Raw genomic sequence first — 19,409 nt, 5'->3', positions numbered from 1 at the left:
CTGCTCAGACCTGTCTAACAGGTGTTGTATGTTTGTGTGCGCATGTGTTGTCGTCTCCTTAGTGCTCAGGTATGCTGACGTCCCGGACTCATATGCATATCATATCATAGTAGTGTGACAGGACAGGTGGACTTTGTTCTCTGTCATATTGTGCTGACTGGTGTTTGTTTGCTCAGCCACATCCCTGTCTTTTTTCAAATTTCCCCTCAGCTGTGTGTGTAGTGGAAATGGAGGAAATGCCATCGAAACGAGGCAAAAACACATCCACTAGATAACTGCCAAATCACTTATGTAAGACAGTTAAAACCTCACAGAGAGTAATGTCAAGTAAACAGTAGAAAGAAGAAAAACCCAAAGTGGAGCCAGCAAATGTTTCAAATGTTTATAAAACTACTTTAGAGATTAATCCTTTTTAATGGTTTCTTGTCTATTTACCATCACTGTCAGGCGTCCATTAGTATTTGGACGGATTCTGGTCTTTATCTTGTGTTCACTCTGTTAAACCAGCTGTAGTCACTAATGAAATTATTATCATGTCTTAGGGCTGATAAGATGTTCTGATGACTTAACATAATTCAGAGGTCACATTCATCTATGTAACAGTACAGTATACCATATGTGGTATTTTGGCTGATATGTAATGATATGATACTATAAACCCCTATAAATCTTTTGTACTTTGAGTTTAACAGATTATTTACTTAATCCATGATTGTAATATTTTCAAATAATCCATTAATCATTTATTGTATAAAAGATAACGTCTTCTTTACATGTCTTGATATTGACATTACCACAATTTGAAGTAAAGTAAAACAGCAACGTCTCACATTTTAGAGGCTTGACTCCTCTCAAATAGCCTATATTCATTATTCAGGTCATCACAGATTTTTCTTTTTTTTAATCATTTGATCTACAAGTTGATTAATCCTTTAAATATTTCAGATCAGTTTATACTGAATCTGCATAATTCACAAAAAGAGAATAATGTGTAAATGTGAGCTGGCCGAATAATATGTCTTTTATTCATGTATTAATTTCCATTTTCTTCATGATAAAAGCGTGCGTGCGTGCGTGCGTGGGCAGCTTTATGCGTGACATGCAGTACAACACTTGGCCCTGTAGGATATGGCACAGTATCCTGTGATTCTGTAGCACAACATTAGTTGCATTATAAATATATGATCCTGGCTACATGGGAGGAGACGAAGCTGCGCATGTTTAACTATTAATAACTGTTCGCAGAAGCTTCTTCTTCTTCTTCTTCTTCTTCTTCTTCTTCTTCTTCTTCTTCTTCTTCTTCTCCTCCTTCTCCTTCTTCTTCTTCTCCTCCTTCTTCTTTCTTCTTGTTCTTCTGCTTCTTCTTCTCCTCCTTCTCCTGGACTCTGTTCTGTTGCAGCATTTTTGCTCTGCAGCTCACATCTGTTATCGCGCTGAGCAGCAGGCCTTTCTGGTGGAGCCCTGCTGCCTCTAATCTCAATGGCCCGGCAAACGGAGTTATGCTAATGTTTCTCCACTCTTCCAGAAGGTGAGGGGACTGTGGCACCGTGTTGTTTATTCATGGCGCTGACTCCTGCGTGGTCCAGAGAAAGGGCAGCTCTCACAGTTCACGACCTTCCGCTCCGAACACCAGTTCAGAATATGTATGGTGTTGTCGAGCCATGTCCCCCCTGCTCTTTATGAGAAGGCTCTTCCATTTCTGTCAAGGGAAAAAAGTTTCCATCACACAGTCCCCGGGTCTGAGAGGACATCAACCAAACCAGTCAAAAATGAAATAAAACAAGGAAACAATGTTGGAGAAAGTGGAAAAAAATCGTCTTAAAAGTATTGATGATTAAACTCTGGATTTGTAATGAAATCATAATGAAACAACATTAACTCAGGGTTCCTACGCAAGTATGGAAAGTATGGAAAAGTATGGGATTTGATTTTATACATTTCCAGGTCTGGAAAAGTATGGAAAATGGAAACTATTGTATGGAAGTAATAATAATCTTAATATTTATCTGGGTTTGGTCTCATCTGAAGTTATTTGGGTTAATTATTTTGTATGCGCTATTGTACCTAGCTACAATCTCCAGGAAATTATTTGGTGTTTTAATGAAAACAAACGATAAATTGCATGCTTTTTTTTATATTATGCACATCTATTTACTCAAATATTGCAAATAATTTGAATTTTTTTACCGGGAAGTCTGGAAAAAGTATGGAATTTGGAAATTTCAAATGTGTAGGGACCCTGTTAACTTGTACCTCTGTTCTATACTGTGATAAAGTTTGACTTTCTCCATAAAGAGGATTCTCTCTTCACGGTCCTGACATGAACGTAAACACTCCTCCCCTGGACTCTCCACTTTATTCATAATCCTTTTTTCTTCTGCAGGTGTCCGTACCTGGCTGTGCACCTGTCTCCTTCCATCCCAGTGTTCGCTGTCGTGCTCTTCCTCTTCGTCATGGCCATGCTGCTGAGGACCAGCTTCAGCGACCCCGGGGTGCTGCCGCGGGCCCTCCCAGAGGAAGCCACGTTCATCGAGATGGAAATCGGTGAGTCACAAGAATAGTTTACAGAAACTTTTGTTGATTTCAAGACTGAATGAACACAAACACATACATCTCTCACATGAGACAACTAAAACTGTTTTAACTTGGGTAGAAAATAATATGCACATGCAGAATGTCATTACTCATTTTCAGGGCATTTTTCTCCTTGACAGGTTTTCTTTTCATTTTTCTACACTTTTTGAAAAGGTCACATACAGTATACAAACATACAACAGAGGTAGTGTAAAAGTAGAGCGAATAATGGACTTATATTTTTCAGGTGGTCTCCAATAAATGGAAATGTTGCTTTGTGACTTCTGGATTTGTAAAGAAGCAAATATTTTCTCTGCAGAAAGAACTTAAAAGGTCAAAAGAATTAATTTTCTCTGGTACCAAAAGGCTAAAAAAAAAATCCTTATTATTGTTATAATTTTAATATCATTATGATTAAAGGTTGAGTTAGACTTTGTGAAAAGTTCAAATCCATCATCGCTATTACATCAGGGTATTTTACAGAATTATAAACCCCGACATTTTGACTGAAACTTTAGATATACAATGGTTGTGTGAACTTGAATTATGCTTGTTAGCAACAGTTGTGAAGGAAAAGTTTTGCACAGATACATCTGCCCACAAGTCAATTTATTGCTGATAGTGGTAGAGAAGAGAACGATGCAGCCACTTCAGGCACCTTTCAGTGATAATGCTCAGATCCAGTGCAGATTTATGCAGGCCTGAAGTAGCGTGTGGTCCGATGTGACAGTCCAGCTCCCGTCCTTGAAGTGTGCTCAGCTGTTATTCACAGTGGGAGCTGATAATGCCACCGGGCCAGACACAAAACCTCTTATCTGCATCCATTCAAATGTTAAGTCAATAACAGAACAAATGATTATCACAGCTCGTTTGCTGTTACATCATCGTGTAGATTGTTGTGTGAAATGTCTTCACATGTTTACAGTGGAAGTATTTTTGAAGCATTAATACTCCGGTGTGTATGTTAGCGAAGCAGTGAGCAGCACTTCCTCCTCTGTGCTGTTGGTTTATTCATGTTCGTTAGGCTTTGTGCTGCTGAAGGTTGGCTGTGCTCATGGGGGTGTAGAGCTCAATGTAACACACATTCTCTACAGAGGCTGTGTGTGTCTCATTATACAAAAACAAACTACACACTGTATACTAATGACAGGAAAGCCTCTACAAACAAAAACGAGGGGTCTTGTTGTCCTCATCGGCTGTGTGCATGTTTGTATCTTTCATGTCCACACCCCGGGCATTTCTCTTCTCTCATTCTGTAACATTTCTGCACCAGGCCACCCGGCGTCCTCGGCCTCTGTCTGCCTGTGTGTGGCTGCTCAGTGTTCACTCTTTGTTTCTGTTAAAGATTCATGGTGTCCTTGAGCCGTCGCTCGTTCTCTCTCTTGCTCCACACAAGAGCCATGGGTAGGGAGGGACCACGCCTCTGGTCTCTGCTCATGACAGAGGACGACTGTAAAAGCAGAGCTGAGGCACTTGTCCCTCTGAGAACGGGTTCGCTGGCAGCTTGCGCTTCTCTCATCACGACTGTGACTCATCCTGCTGCCCGCTGGATGACAATAGGTCTTAACCAGCTGTGGTGATGTGTGATGACCCTGCACTGTTAGATGAGGAGATTATTTATTGTAAATAGAGCTTATTATCAAAGGTTTTGAGTATTATTCTACTGATTTGTTTAAACAAAGAGGTACAGTAGGGGGAGGGGCATCAATGTAGAAGAGTGGGGAAATTTAATATGCTATTATATATATAGTCAAATATATAATAGCATATATCGATAGCAGGGGCATCAATGTAGAGGAGTGGGGGAATTTAATATGCTATTATATATAGTCAAATACAGATATTTAAATGCATTAATAACACAAAAAATTGGCAGCCCTAAAGATGCACCAAAACACATGATGGGAAATTATGCATGTTTAATTTTGATTTGTGTTATTACTCATCTGTTTCAATTGTTGTTTGATTTTGTGACGAAACAAAGAAAACGAGTGGATCCAAAGATTTGAGAAGTTAAAAAAAAAAAAAGCAAATGAGCCAATTTCATGTGTAACTATTTGTCTTCTCCTTGCCTTTTAACCTCAGGAGTTTTTAAGTCCTGTTTACACATGTAAACGCAAAACATTGTGTTTCTACATTGCTTTCACTGTGTTCGACATACAGTTTCCCAAACCCTTCACTGACTGACCTGTTTCCAGTCTCATCAGCCTTCAGTCTTCACATTGTGCCTAACATTGAAAAAATCAACACTTTGTGTGTTGATTGCGTGTCACGTGACATATAAGTCACCCACACAGCAGCAATTTGAATGAAACACTTAGTTCAACAACTTCCATCCCATATTTATAGCTGTGATACGATGTTTTTTTTTTAACGTGCGTTTTTATAGCTGTTTTCTGTCAGAAGCGTGGGCGTGTGATCAGAGGAGGCAGATCTGTGTGTTTGATCTCACTCTAAAGCTGAGGCAGGTATGTTGTTGAAGCCGCTGCAGCCTCGGGCCTCTGTCCCTGAGCCTGTTAGTGACTATAGTCCCGAGGGGGAATGCTAATACGAGGAGAAGCATCCTCTTGGAATATGTAATGCCACGAGCAGCCCGAGCTCTCCTACCACAGGGAGTGGCGTTATTCCCTGTGAGTGATGACTCATTAATTTATCTTCCCTCGGTTTATCCTTAAAGCCAATAATCCTTCATTCTTTAGATTCATAATCCAGAGTGTTTTGTGCCATCAGATAAAATAAATATCACAATCATTACATCTGTAGATGTATTGTGGGTGCCTTTGGATACTTTTGCTCTTATTTCATTGATTTATTTATGTTTAGCTTTACATAACAACAACCATTTACAGCTCAATACAAATGATAAATATGCAATTAAATTGATTCTTATCTCTAAACACTAAACTTTACTTTCAGTGGATCGCCAGAAAGTCAAATGAGTTTGCTAACTACTTCCCCTCAGCTCCACATTCACATCTGCACAGTGCAGCATGTTAATGGTAGATTTCTCCCCACCAGTTATTCTCCTGACACACTCCAGCTGCCAGCCCTCTGGCCATTAGCCAGCCTCACTAACCTCTCAGCTCCTGCAGTGCAACATAATCAGAAAAATCTGAATTGCCAAGAACAGGGAATATATGAGAATCTCATTTGGCTGGCGACCGCTGTGCAGAAACACGAGGCTCGTCTCGGAGAAAAGACTCGACTGCTGTGACATACAGTCGTTTTACAGCGTTTGCAAGGTTACGCTGATGCCTGAATAGAGCAGGACACACCGCTCTATAGTGCTGCTGATGTATAATATTAACAGCTCAGCAGTGATTACACATAAATCCACCATCCATCAATACTGTATCGAGCTGGTGTTGCCATCCGCTGACGTCCTCAAGGTTTATATGTCAAGATTTATGGCTCTTTTTTTCCCTCTCCTTGCCACTGAATCTCACATTCTTCACTGCCTGTTTAACAGATATACAGATATACAACACCGAGCTCCGGTGCGGTCTAATGCAACACAGTGCAACAGAGCTCCAAGAAAGTCAATCTTTTGTGAAGCTTGCGATGCTCATTTTTACGATGTATTTTATGTGGGCATGTTGTTGTGTTATTGATTCATTTGATTTAATTTAATTCAACCAAACCAACACCCACTAATGACTTTTTTTTTTGCTTTTTGTGTCTCCACAGAGGCTGCCAACGGGAACGTCCCTGCAGGGCAGCGGCCGCCACCTCGAATCCGCAACGTTCAGATCAACAACCAGATTGTCAAGCTCAAGTACTGCTACACCTGCAAGATCTTCCGGCCACCGCGAGCTTCTCACTGCAGCATCTGTGACAACTGTGTCGGTGAGAAATCACCTCCAACCTCACACTGCTTCGCAACAAAGCCCTTTTTTCATTTAAATGGGTTTATATCAGTTTCTCAGAAATAGAAAAGTTGAATAATGTTTTTGTACGTGAGGAAAAATAGCTCGCTGATGTGATGACTGTTACAGAAGCCTTGACCTTAATTCTCTCCCTGCGCTCATTTGTCACAGTGATGATATTGTTTAAAAAGAAATCAAAGCTTTATAAATAAATGTTGGTCTGAGCAGACAGGCTGCAGAAGTTTTGAAAAACTGAAGCTAATGGAGCAAAAACTTCCCAGGGAATATTTTAAGCGCTTTGAATTGTGACGGTGGTTTGAACTATACGTGTTTGTGTGTTGTGCTCTGATGTGATGTGATAGCTTTGTGTTTGTGTGTGTATGTGTGTGTAGCTGTTTTATCTCTCGGCCCTGCAGAATAACAAGTCATTTGGCTGCTGATGATTGAGGAATGCGTTTGAACGGAGCATCGACTCACAGGCGATATGAGAGGAGACAGTGGAGGCTAAGAGAGGGAATAAGTGCTCAGTCATTGTGAACACTGGTTCATCCGCACACACACACACACAAACACAAAGCTATCACATCACATCAGTGCAGGCCAGGCAGGCAGCATACCTCAGTCTGTCTTTTACTGCAGTCATATCTTCTTTTCTCTTGACTGAACAATATTTATCGCTGTGAAAGTCTCATGCAGGATTTTCTTCTGTTGACTTTGTGTTCCAACAATAAGTATGGGAGTTACTGAAAAAAAGAAAAGTAGGTGTTAGGAAAAGTTCAAGTTTGTCTAGTTCCAGCTCTTTGAATTACTGCACACAACTCAGGTTTTTTTCTTTTTTTGGGTATTAAAATAGAAAAATAGCAAAGATCACTGAAATGTTGTGCTGCCTTTGAGCGTTGTTGACATCCACATCAAGCAAACAGTGTTGGGACAGTGTGCAGGACTATTAAGGACCGTTTAGGGATCACTAAAGTTATTACAATTCATCCTGAGGGCGGCATGAAGGTGTCGACCAAATTTCACAGTAATCCATCTAATGCCAACCTGCTTGTGATGCTGGAAGTAAAGTCAGGGCCTCACCAGTCATTAAGGCTTCGTCCTCTGGGGATCAAGACTGTCTGAACCGACTGTCATGCCAATCCATCCAGTAGTAGTAGTTGAGATACTTCAGTCAGAAACCACAATTGCTGCACTGCTAACATGGCTACAGAGACTATAATTACCATAACGTTAACTCTTAGTGGATGGGAACACATTCAGACATATTTACAGCTGAAAACGTGGTTGTTTTTTCATCCGTTTTCATTTTATATATCCACAATATGCCTCAGTCTCGTCCCACATTTTGCTGTATGTTATGTTGTTGTTGTGTAACTCCATCCAGGACATGCAGCAGTGTGTGTGTCAGCTACAGATAAAAGTGTAAAGCAAGACGTTTACCTCTGTCTCTCCCTTGACCCTGCCCTGCTTTCACGTGGCTCTCCTCCAAATGATAGAAGAGTTGAGGCAAAGAGGAAGTGATCACTATATTTAGACTGCAGGTTTTACAGAGGCTGATGCACAAAGCTGCGTTGGACTGTGAGACTGCAGCTGATATTGGTTTATTTTTAACACTCGCTTGATTTCTAAAAATGTCCGTTGTTGCAGCAGGTACATTTCACAGATTTACACACAGACTGTTTTTTTTTGTTTGTTTGTTTCCTCCTCACAGATCGGTTTGATCACCACTGTCCATGGGTGGGAAACTGTGTGGGCAAGAGGAACTACAGATACTTCTACCTGTTCACCCTGTCGCTCTCGCTGCTCACCATTTATATCTTCACCTTTGACATCGTCCATGTCGTCATGCGTAAGTATCAGGTGTCCAATCAGAGGTAGCACACAGGCGTGTCATGTAGGAGAGAAAAAAAATGTGGCAAAACAGGAAGAGTGGGCTGCGACACCAGCAGCTTCCAGTGTTTATGTAAATGCACATGCTCTGAAACTATGACCTAGTTCGGACCAGGCTTTTTCCTGAAGCGTGACGAGACAGGCTACAGCAAACTGACATCTTGACACGATTCCTCTTTCATTCTCATCTTCCCTCGTGCTTCCCTCGTTCTGCCCAAAGCAGACAGCAACAAGACAGAGACACGGGCGGAAACGGGAGGTTTTCTAGTCAGGATAATTAGCTCTGGGCTTGTTATCTTAATAATGTGTAATGTGTAAGAGCTGCTCCTCTTCAGAGGAATAAAATAAACAGTGAAGCTGTGTGTCTATATACAGTATATATATTCTGTCTAACTTCTCGCTGTCTGTTCACAGGCTCCGTGGATAATGGCTTTTTGAACACTTTGAAAGAAACACCTGGAACATATCCTTTAAAACTCTGACCACAGTGTATGTGCACAACAAAACCAGGTGCTGTGTGAGCTGCTTTTGTCAGATTCCCTAGAATAGGAAATGAAAAACGACTTTATTTTTTAGCCTTTAAATATAAGAAAAGAATTCATCCTCCGTAATGTGAGCTGCAGTCACTATGTTGAATGTAGCTGCTGTGTTTATACACTGGAATAATTTTATGTTGGGACACATTCCTCTTTTTATTCCTATTCATATACATCAGTAATCACCTTTGACCAGCTGCAATGATCACATACTGAGTCCAAGTTACCGGTTTTAAGAAATCTATCAAGAATAATGATTTCATGAGAAGAGGTCAAACTTCCAACTTTATGGGCAACAGTCAGTGTATATAAACACGCAAGGTCAAGGAGCACAGCTAAATTACATTATGAGGCTGTAGTTTATATAAAGTTTATTCACCATTTCAGCAACACTGTGTGGAAACTGGTCTTGAATGTTATTATGATTAAGGCTAACATCATCAGCTTAGCAATGATTTCTTTAGCATACTAATTCATTCCACACAACAGTACTCTTTCTTTATTTTCTACTTTTACTTGAAGCTTAAGTCTCAGTTTTCTAAAGTGGAGCTATATGAGGGTCAAATGGGGGTCAGGTGAATATATATAATTGTTAGAATTTAAATAATATTAACTTAAAACATTTAAAATGGCCAGAGGCTTGATTTTGAATTGATTTCTGGAGCTAAGATTAGCTTAATTAGTTTAAATGGAAGGTTTGACAGATGTTAACAGTAACTTAAGTTATGATTAACAAGTGATTTAAAGTACTTATAGGTTATATTACATTATATTTATGTAAGCACGTGCTCATCTTTTTCTCTGTACCACAGGTTAATGGATTAACAACCACTGTGTTTATACGCTTTATCTCTTACGCTGACTATCTCTGGCTTTAACCATGTTGCATAACTGTCTTCCATTGTGCTGTCACCTGCCGTTTAATCAGTGACCATGTGTCAGGCCAAAAACATCTGTTGTGTTTCTCTTAACTGTGTTTCACTGTGCTGGAGGTGTTGGTGTGTTTCTTCACCCTGTGGTCGGTGGTGGGACTGACCGGCTTCCACACCTACCTGATCTCTCTCAACCAGACCACCAACGAAGATGTAAGTGGCGTGCATCTCACTGCATGTTTAGATAAGATTTTAAATGTAACTACAGATCCATGGAGCTGTCACGTGTGCAGGTTTCCTTCTCTGGGTCTGCACTTTACATCTAGTTTGTTTAGGTTTCATACTGTCTTCATGCAAATGAGCACGACGTGTGAACACTTTATTCCTGTGGTGGAAATTTCAAGTTAATGCTCCGTCAAACTGCATTTATATACAAATATATGTATATTTGCCTTGGCGGTCAACTGAAAACACAACATGAGTCTTAGTTAAGAAAAAACCACAAGTGGACTTTAGCCTCGGCTATACTGTGTGCTGAGGTTGGTCCATGTTAACCCTTCACTCACCACAGGGGAAGAGAAGGCCATTTCAGCCATAATGTGATTTTATCCCAATTTTCATTCAATTTTGATTCACATTGAAACTTATAAATTAATTTACTGTATAGATTATAATGACAAGGAAGCTTGATAGCTAATTTATGAATAGGGGGTGGGTGTAAATAAGTTTTACTTCTTCCCACTCCTTTTTGGAAATGAAAAAAAAAAAATCAAATTATTTTCATTTTCAATTATTTATTTTATTTTTTTCATGTGTTGTCTCTGTAAAGTATTTATTTGTTATGCTTACTTACTGTATTATTTCTTATTTCTTTTAACATGTCCAAAATAAACTGAAACTAACTAACTAACTAACATTAGACACATGAACATATGCACCTTTTTATATGCATGAAACCTAAATGCAAATTTTGGTCAGAGTCTACTAAAACCCAGACGTGGTGTTAGTCAGAGAGAGATTACTTTATCTACATCAGTGACAGTGCTGCTAGGTCGCTAACAGCTATCACATTCATTTACAAGATGTAGTTAGAAGAACTGAAATGTGTCTTGGTTGCATTTGCACTAAGCTTTTTTTAATGTCTGATAACTCAAAGGCTAAATGAGGGAAAAGAAAGATCCAAATATTTAGTCACTTTTCACACTACTGATGTGTGTTTGCTTGAGTTTTTCACCATCACTCTCTCCAAACCCAAACCACCTGAACTCAAGAGGAAAGTATTTCAGTCTGCACCATTAACCCTCAGTCATGTTGGAGCTCAGTCTGGTCCCAGTGATCATTCACAGAGGAATAAAAATGAACAGAATCCTCTTAAGTGCAGGTTTTTTTTCTCGTCCTCTCATATTGAAGAGTTCAGATAAAAGGTTAGACGTGTTTAAGCTGTTTTTTTAAAATTGGATTTCGTTGAGAGTAATAGTCAGAGTTCAGCACATAATGAGGATCAGGTGGCGTTTGAAGAATGTGTCTGTAAATCTTCAGGCAGCTCGACTCCATGAGGCTGGAAAGATAAACACACATCGCCGTGGTGTAAACACTACAATTTCTAACACCACAGAGCTGTTTCCTTGACAACGGCGCCGCCTCGTTCAGCACTGAAGGACAGAGGGTTGGTAAACTGTAGCTTGTTAAACAAGGCCATTATACTGTAAACTAAAGTAAAGCAAATACAGGAAAGTGGTGTGAGCTCAAATACACGGGAAATGGAGACTGTGAAACACACAGATCCAGTTTATTTACAGCAGCTGAAACAAAGAAATACATCACATGGGTTTTTATTCAAAATCATACTTTACCAAAGTTAATTCACCCTATTTTTACCCGGTTCAACCACAAAAATCTCACAAACATCTCTTTACAAGGGAAATGTGGCCAGTTTCACACTGAGCAGTTTTGTTTTTCTCAGAGAGTCTGAGCCATATGACAAATTGGCTGGTAAGTGCTTTGAATGCTAAAAGCAGAATTTGGACTCCTCTCTGCTCAGCAGCAGGCAGCATGGTCCATTCATCTAAAAATATGCACCAGTAGCTGCTCTTATGAATATAATAATAATAATAATAATAATAATAATAATAATAATAATAATAATAATAATAATAATAATAATAATAATGATGATGATGATAAATCCAGTCATAGAGTTGAGCTCAAATAAGAACAAAACAGATTCACAAAGAGCTGATTGGTGAATCGACCGCATTTAGAAGAAGCTTCTGATGCTAAAAAAGGAAAAGAAAATATTGATTCGTTGAGCACATTACCATTGAGTCATTATTTAGTCACCACACACACACATCAGGCTGATGTAGAGCAGATGATGAGTGGTGGTGTGCAGGTGGATGAATCCACACAGGGAAGTGTTTCTGTTGTGTACACTAGTAGCAGCAGTGTGTGTACTTCACTGGAGGCTTTGTTAGCCCAGATCTGACTGCAGAGGCTCTGACGAGAAGCAGCAGCAGCAGCAGCAGCAGCAGCAGCAGCAGCAGCAGCAGCAGCAGCAGCAGCAGCAGCAGCAGTAGTGTTGAGTTGTGTTGAGTTGTGTTGGAGAGTGTGGGGGATTCTAGATGGCTAAAAGCAAGAGAGTGCAGCACTCATACTTTGTTGTAATGATTAATTTATAATTCTGCTTCTTCTCTCCTGTGGGATGGCTGGCCTCGTTTTTATTTATTTATCTATTTTTTTTTATAAAAACATGTAATCTGTAATGAAGCTCTGCAGCGAGTACCTACTGTGTAACGACGTTGCTCCAGGAGTTGAAACAATGGCTGTCAGCCCGGTCATTTCAATATCTGTGATTGGCCTAATAATAGATGCATCGATACCTGCAGGGGCCGGGCACGCTGCCAGAAATACTGCTGTGGTAGAGAGAGGGAAGAGGGTGAGGGAGAGCGAGAGGGAAGGGGAGAGGGGGAAAGAGGGAGAGAGGGGAAGAGTAAAGAGGAGGAGAGAAATGGTGGAATGAGGGCGAACAAGAGAAGGCACCTTGAGTGTTGTAGCAGCTCTGCTCTCCCTTAGGATGACACATGGTCTGTCAGCTGCGTCTCCACACACACACACACACACACACACACACACACACACACACACACACACACACACACACACACACACACACACACACACACAAAGGCATGCAGCACTGACCTACATTTTTAGCACCCAAAATAAAATAAAAAATCGAATAAATAAATAAATATTTCTCTGACTTGCAGCAGGGTCAGTCCAACTCACCAGCTCAGGCTGCGAAAATAAATATGAGTCATTAAATCAATAATACATGAACTTGAATTAATCTTTAATTTCTCCTACATGTTTTCATGATAAATAAAAGTATCATTTAAGTTAATCATTTTTAGTCACAGCTGCACTTAAATCAATCCAATCAAGTGCGGATGAAATGTTGCGTTTTCTATTTTAATGTGATGTGAGCTATAAAAATTGACATAAAAGAAACTATTCAGTTTATTTCCATCTGATGTAAATGTGCTGCTACAAAGAGCAGGGTGTTTAGGGGTTAAAATCTCTCCTGAGCCACATGTGGTGTCTGCCTGAGTTAACATGCAGCACAGTGACCGACTTTATTTGTTGCTCTGCTGCAGATCCTTTGTATGAATTTGTATGATTTGTTTTCAATCACTTCTTAAAGTGGTTTTAATCTGTAGTTGCAGTGACTGGTGGTGACTGCACTTGTCAGCAAACACACAGATCCCATTAAACCAGGAATCATTAAATCCCTGACAAGATCCTTTTAGTAGGTCAAAGCCACGCCTGTGGGAATAACATCTAAAAATGGAGCTCTGCTTTTGAATAAGGTATAGGCGCAGGGAAAATTTTCCTGAAAGAGAGCCGAGCGAGGGTGTGAGGTGCAGTCGTCGGGGTGTGTTTGGAACCGGATGCTGACTGACTGGTTGTGAAGGTTTGGCTGCTTTAGTGATGGGTGTTGTGCACTTCTTGTTTTGTTTTTTTGTTGTTGTTTGTCCAGATTAAAGGATCCTGGTCTGGAAAGAACAGAGTCCAGAACCCGTACAGCCACAAGAACATCATCAAAAACTGCTGCGAGGTGCTGTGTGGGCCGGCGTACCCCAGGTAACGTCCTCAGATTAACACATCCTGAACTAAACAGCTGCGTTCGAAGCAGGAAGAGGAAACAAGCTGCATCGTCTCACACAGAGTTGGTTAATTGATTTAGTATCAAACACCTGCTCCGACTCAGAATCCAACTCCTCCTCCTTTTTATTTATCGTTGCGTTATCTCAATCCTCTCTACTGTTATCAAAGAGTTGTGTGTCGGCTCCTGTGATTGATTAGTCTTCCTCTGCTGCGCCTCTGTCTGGTGAGTAACGAGCAGGATGCGGGTCGTGACTGATCGTCTTGTCTCGCTTTCAGCGTCTTGGACAGAAGAGGACTGATGCAGGAGGACTCGTCTCTTTCTGCAGCGTCTGCTGTTCCCACCTCCTCCTCCACCACCACCACCACCACCTCCTCCGCTGCCAGCACCAACCCAGTACCACAAACCACAGTGAGAGAGCACGCACACACACACACACACACACACACGGACATTAACTTAACATAAACTCTAAAGCGATTACAGAGGGCGTTGGAGAGAGAAAAGGAGGCGCGTGTGTGTGTGTTTGTGTGTGGGAAACACATTTCTTATCATGGTGACATTGATTCATCTGGTGTTACATGGATTTAGAGCCACTCCCTGCCTCTCTATGTTCAGTTGTTGCTTTTGTCTAATTATTTATAATTGTTCAATTTATTCCAACTGTTCTCCTCTGAAGCATTAAGTGCTACATCATTATTTAGTGCCAGGCCTCCGTTTTCATATTAATGCTGTTTTAATGTTGTGTGTCCGACTGTCCGAGGCTGAGGAGATTTTTTTTTTTCACATTTTAGCACAAACCTGATTATCTGAAAACCGAGGAATTATCCAGGGGTGGAAACACAGTCATTTCTAAAGGGCAGTCACTGTAAAAAAAGAAAAAGAAAAGAAAAGAAAGAAAAACGTTTATTTCACAGTGTTTCAGATCTGAGTGATAGTTTTGTGAGAAAATATTATTTTATTTGTCAGTTTTAAAGTTTGAAGTCGGTGCTACTCTTTGAAATCAAATGACAAAATTACAGAAAGCTTAAAATGGAATATCTACTTGCATATTTTATAATGCATGACATGTCAGTTTTATCTGTGCAGCACATTTCATGCACAGCAGCAGTTCATAGTGTTATACTTTTTTTTTTTATGAAAAAAATGTGCAAACAGTCACCACTGATCTCTTGTCCCCTGATAGTTTGTTCCAGAGAAAAGGACCAAAATAACTGATAACTGCCTCTGAAGACCTGGATCTGATTCAGTTTAAACGTGAAATATGAATCCAACATAACCTGATTGCTCTGGTTGACAAGAGAGAAAAAGAAAATATAAGAATCAAAGAATGATCAAAAATAAAAAGACGGACGAAAGCGAAAGCATTTCGCCAAGAATGTTTTCATTAATCAAGAACGAAAGTCGGAGGTTCAAAGATGATCAGATACCGTCGTAGATCCGACCATAAACAATGCCAACTAACGACCCGGCGGCGTTATTCCCATGACCTGCATCTGGGAAACTGAAACCAGGAAATGCTGGGGGAGTCGACCACTAAATAATAATATCAAAATAACTATAAAGACAAAATGATATATTTATCAAAAATGGACACATATTAATGTGGATGAATCCACACTGGTTAATGAGACTCTTTCATAACCAAAAGCTCGGGGTCTCTTTAAGTTGGGTACAAGAACTATTATTTATACCACTCACAGATGATACTCTTGTTTTTGTTTTTCTTTTTGGATTGTGTATTTGATGAGTTTGATGAGGGAAACCAAGAAATCCCATTAGCCTCCGTAGCGTAGCTCTGAGCAGCTCACGGCTCTGCTCCGCTGTTCTAAAAATAGCTTGCACTGACAATTAAAGGTAACGAACCTACTGCTAAAACTATAGAATAATGTTGTGAATAATGTGCTAAATCCGGTGTATTTACTGTGGGTACTCTAGCACTCACTGTCCATTAATATGCATTGTCCTGACTAAATAAACAAGTAAAGTAAAGTAAAGATGATGGCAATGGGCCAATTTGCCAAAATATTGAACTATCCCTTTAAGTTAGTATAGGTATATCACAGAAATATTATTTATACCACTGGTCTGCTCACAGATGATACTCTTGTTTTCTACACTTTGCATCTACATCTTTTCACCGTGCTCTCCTCCGCCCACAGAAAACCACCGCTCCGCTCATCCCCAACGAGCACACGCCCGACGAGGCCAAGCCGAGCATCGCCGCCGCCTCCCCCAAGGAGGAGCAACCTCCCACTCCCAAGGTCCCGCCCCTGGCTTCGCCCGAGACCGATGTGGAGACGTCCGTCGCCAAGGACAAGGACAAGACCCATTAGCTGTGTGAGGGGGGCGGCTCCAGCTGTAGCCACTCCTCTTCCTCCTCACCCTCCTCCCCCTCCAACATCCTGCCTGGTCAGGACCTGGAACATTAATAATCAACGTCTGATTGACTGTGACGGTGACTCGGTTACTCTCCAACTCTCTGTCCTACGTACATCCAACCAGAGGAGCAGAGTCTCTGCTGCAGCTCCTCCTCGTCCCTCTTCCTCTTCCTCTTCCTCTTCCTCTTCCTCCTCCTCCTCCTCCTCCTCCTCCTCCTGCTCACCAGTCGCTGCAGATGTGTTTGACTGACACTCACTCCTGCAGGAGGGGGAGTGATTTAACGGAAAGTCAGCAGCTTCCTCTGACTCCTGAACACTGCATGGAAATGACACGCAGAGGGGAAAAGCTGCTGGGAAAACAGCAGACAAAAACAAAAACAAAAAACACAAAAAACACAAAAAAACAACTCTCTTCAAGCGGTTTGACTTCCCCCACGGTTCAGCTGTGGGCTGCTCTGATTGTCACTACTACTTCTTTTCGTTATTTAAAGTTGCATATTGACATTTATTGTGAGATGCCAGTTCAAATATACTCCCTGCAAGTGTCTGGCAACGACGATATTAACTTCTGGACATGTATAAAACGTCATACATACGGTGTCTTTTTTGTTGTGTATGCCCTATGCAAATCATGAGGAGGCTGGACGAGCTTTTTTTTTTTTTGGCTGTTTGGATAAAAGCATTTCACCTGTAAGTCTGAGTACACATGATGTCCAGGCAGGGGGGAGGACATGATGCAAATCCTTAGCTGAGATATTCTTAAAGGCTCCTTCCAGGCAAGTCAGACTCTTCTGATGTTGCTGCATTCAGTACTGTTGTTACTTACGTACAAACATTTTTTTTTTTTTTTTTTTTTTTTTTTAAAGTGATCTGATCCAGACCGACGCCTGTCCTTCCATTTTTATATATAATCAAGGATGTTTTGCTGAGGTTTGGCGCTCTGAAACAGATGAGATCAGTCAAAAGTCTTGCATCCAGGAGGAGGAGACGCTCAGTGGGAAAAGGCCTGACCTCTGCTGACCCTAGACACTCGTAGTGACAGTGCCTTATCGTAAAAGTTGCACCATGACGTGCAGCTGAAGTCCGAACCAACAGAGAAGCCCCCTCAAGTTTCCGTCTGACACAGTGTTACATGAGAAATGACAACGTTAGATACACGATTCAGTCCAGTGGTCCCCAACCTGATGAATAAAAGGGATAGTTTGAATTAAAGGGATAGTTTGGCATTTTGGGAAATGGTCTTTATTTGATTTAGACCACTCTCATGTCTGTGTCCTCAAAATGAAGCTGTAGGACGGAGGTAGTAAAGACTGAGAGCTCTGGGTAATCAGCTAGCCAGGCCCTGTCCGATCATCAAACACACAAAAAAGCTTTTCAAGTAACATATTTATACATTTATACATTTTTATGTTGCACACAATCGATAACAATATGAGAGGACCATTTGACAACTTCCTCTCATTTTTGCATTTCAGTATTTGCACAGATTTGAGGGCTCAGAGGTCGTAACAGGTGGGAACCACTGGATCAAGAAGCAAAGCCATGGTTGAACTGTACATAGTTTTCACAGGTGTAAATGAAGAATGAGAACCTCGCAGCTGATGAATGAGGACGACCGACACCAGTAAGGTTTAGTTTTTTTGAACTTTTAAGTGCGGCCAGTGTTATTTAAATTATTCTGCCTGTGAGCTTGAGCACCTCCTCCTGCAAATCACACCAGAGCTGATCTTCCTCAGAGTCCTCTCTCTTCCTGCCGTCTTCTGCCTTTTTCATATTTAACTCGTCATATTCAAGTCAAGGCCGGGGCGACAGCCGGGGAAACGGAGAGACGACTCTCAATCCTTTATAGTTTCACACATCTGTGTCTTTGCGACGGAGTACAGCTTTTAATGAGGCTTGAGAATTTCTTTAGCTTTGGTTGCAGAGATCGCTCGAGGGGCTCAACAGCATCCACTCAAGAAACACGAGAGACGGTGAAGCAGATTTTTTTTAGTATTTAAATGACTTTAGCAGATAGCGAGAGTTTGTCATAGTGATTGTGTTTATATGCAAGACAGAGTTAGTGTTTGTGAAATATACTTGTGTAGAAAATCTAGTGTGTCAACAGCATCGTGTCATTCTCTGAAATCTGCCTGATGGTTTATTATAAGTCTCAAAATGGTCTCAATTCCTCCTTAATCTCCTTTGAAATTGATCTGCAACATATTCAGAGAGTAGAGGAAGCTGGGAGATAAATCCCAGGGTGCTGGGATTGTTTGATCTGAAGACTGATATTAGACACTTTTAAGCATTAAGATGAATCTAGGCCTGCAAGAAATTCTTTATTTGAGGACCCATTTCTTGAATAAATTATTAATTGTTTTCTCTATATAATGAGAGTCGTGAAAAGTTGACATAATCAGTTTGTTTATAACAAAATACAAAAGTCCAAATTCCCCAAATTATTTATTTTATCATTAGGAAAACCTTTGGATTTGTCCTTTTTATCCCTGTTTACTTCCTCTGTGCTCGTGAGAAAAGGAGACAAAACTGACACATGTCCGGTGGAAGATGCTGTAAAGTGTGTGACAGTATTGTTTCTGTGAAGTAAACGAGTGTAATTACTGAATGTTTGTTAGAAGGAGTTTTCACAAAAAAAAAAAAAAAAAGTTTAATTTCCAATGAGAAGTACTAAACCTGGAGCGGTGGTCTAGTGGGTTTTTTCTCTGTGGAGACAGTCGGTATCTGATCGCTTTGCGTCGCTGTCACCGAGAAGCAAGAATGTATGTGACTGATATCTGAAGGGACGTCTGTGATGAAGATTTTAAAAGGGACGATTGAAGTTTTTGATTTTTCTTTTCTTTTAGCTCTGAGGGTTTTTTTTGTCGAGCGACCGAGCTGAGCTGTTGTACGTGTGTTATATCCTGTGTTTAAAATGCCATGACGGGATCAGATCTGAATGCTCTGATCAACCTATTACATTGCATTATGTATACAGATACAGTACTATACCATTGATGGAGCTCTTATTTATGTTCACTTTGTTTAGTATCAACACTGTGATTATATGTATGTCATTCAATTTACTTCACTTCTTTTTACATGATCAGTGTGTCTGGTAAATAAACAATATTGTCATATTATTA

At 40.6% G+C, this 19,409-nt stretch overlaps 1 protein-coding gene across 1 annotated transcript in view; it reads left to right on the top strand.

Annotated features, from left to right (window-relative positions):
• Positions 1-19,409, top strand: part of zdhhc9 (zDHHC palmitoyltransferase 9) — a 27,169-nt gene extending 7,760 nt beyond the window's left edge. Inside the window, exons 2-9 of the mRNA XM_083981310.1 lie at positions 2,384-2,544; positions 6,262-6,420; positions 8,152-8,289; positions 8,745-8,793; positions 9,849-9,951; positions 13,778-13,881; positions 14,182-14,314; positions 16,066-19,409. Coding sequence (XP_083837436.1) covers positions 2,384-2,544; positions 6,262-6,420; positions 8,152-8,289; positions 8,745-8,793; positions 9,849-9,951; positions 13,778-13,881; positions 14,182-14,314; positions 16,066-16,239 — 1,021 coding nt within the window. The 3' untranslated portion in view covers positions 16,240-19,409. The remainder of the gene's footprint in view (positions 1-2,383; positions 2,545-6,261; positions 6,421-8,151; positions 8,290-8,744; positions 8,794-9,848; positions 9,952-13,777; positions 13,882-14,181; positions 14,315-16,065) is intronic.

This window comes from Trachurus trachurus, assembly GCF_905171665.1.
Source record: "Trachurus trachurus genome assembly, chromosome: 10".
In the NCBI taxonomy this organism is placed as follows: Eukaryota; Metazoa; Chordata; class Actinopteri; order Carangiformes; family Carangidae; genus Trachurus; species Trachurus trachurus.
Note: the sequence above shows the minus strand (reverse complement) of the source record. Positions and strands in the feature narration are given on the sequence as shown.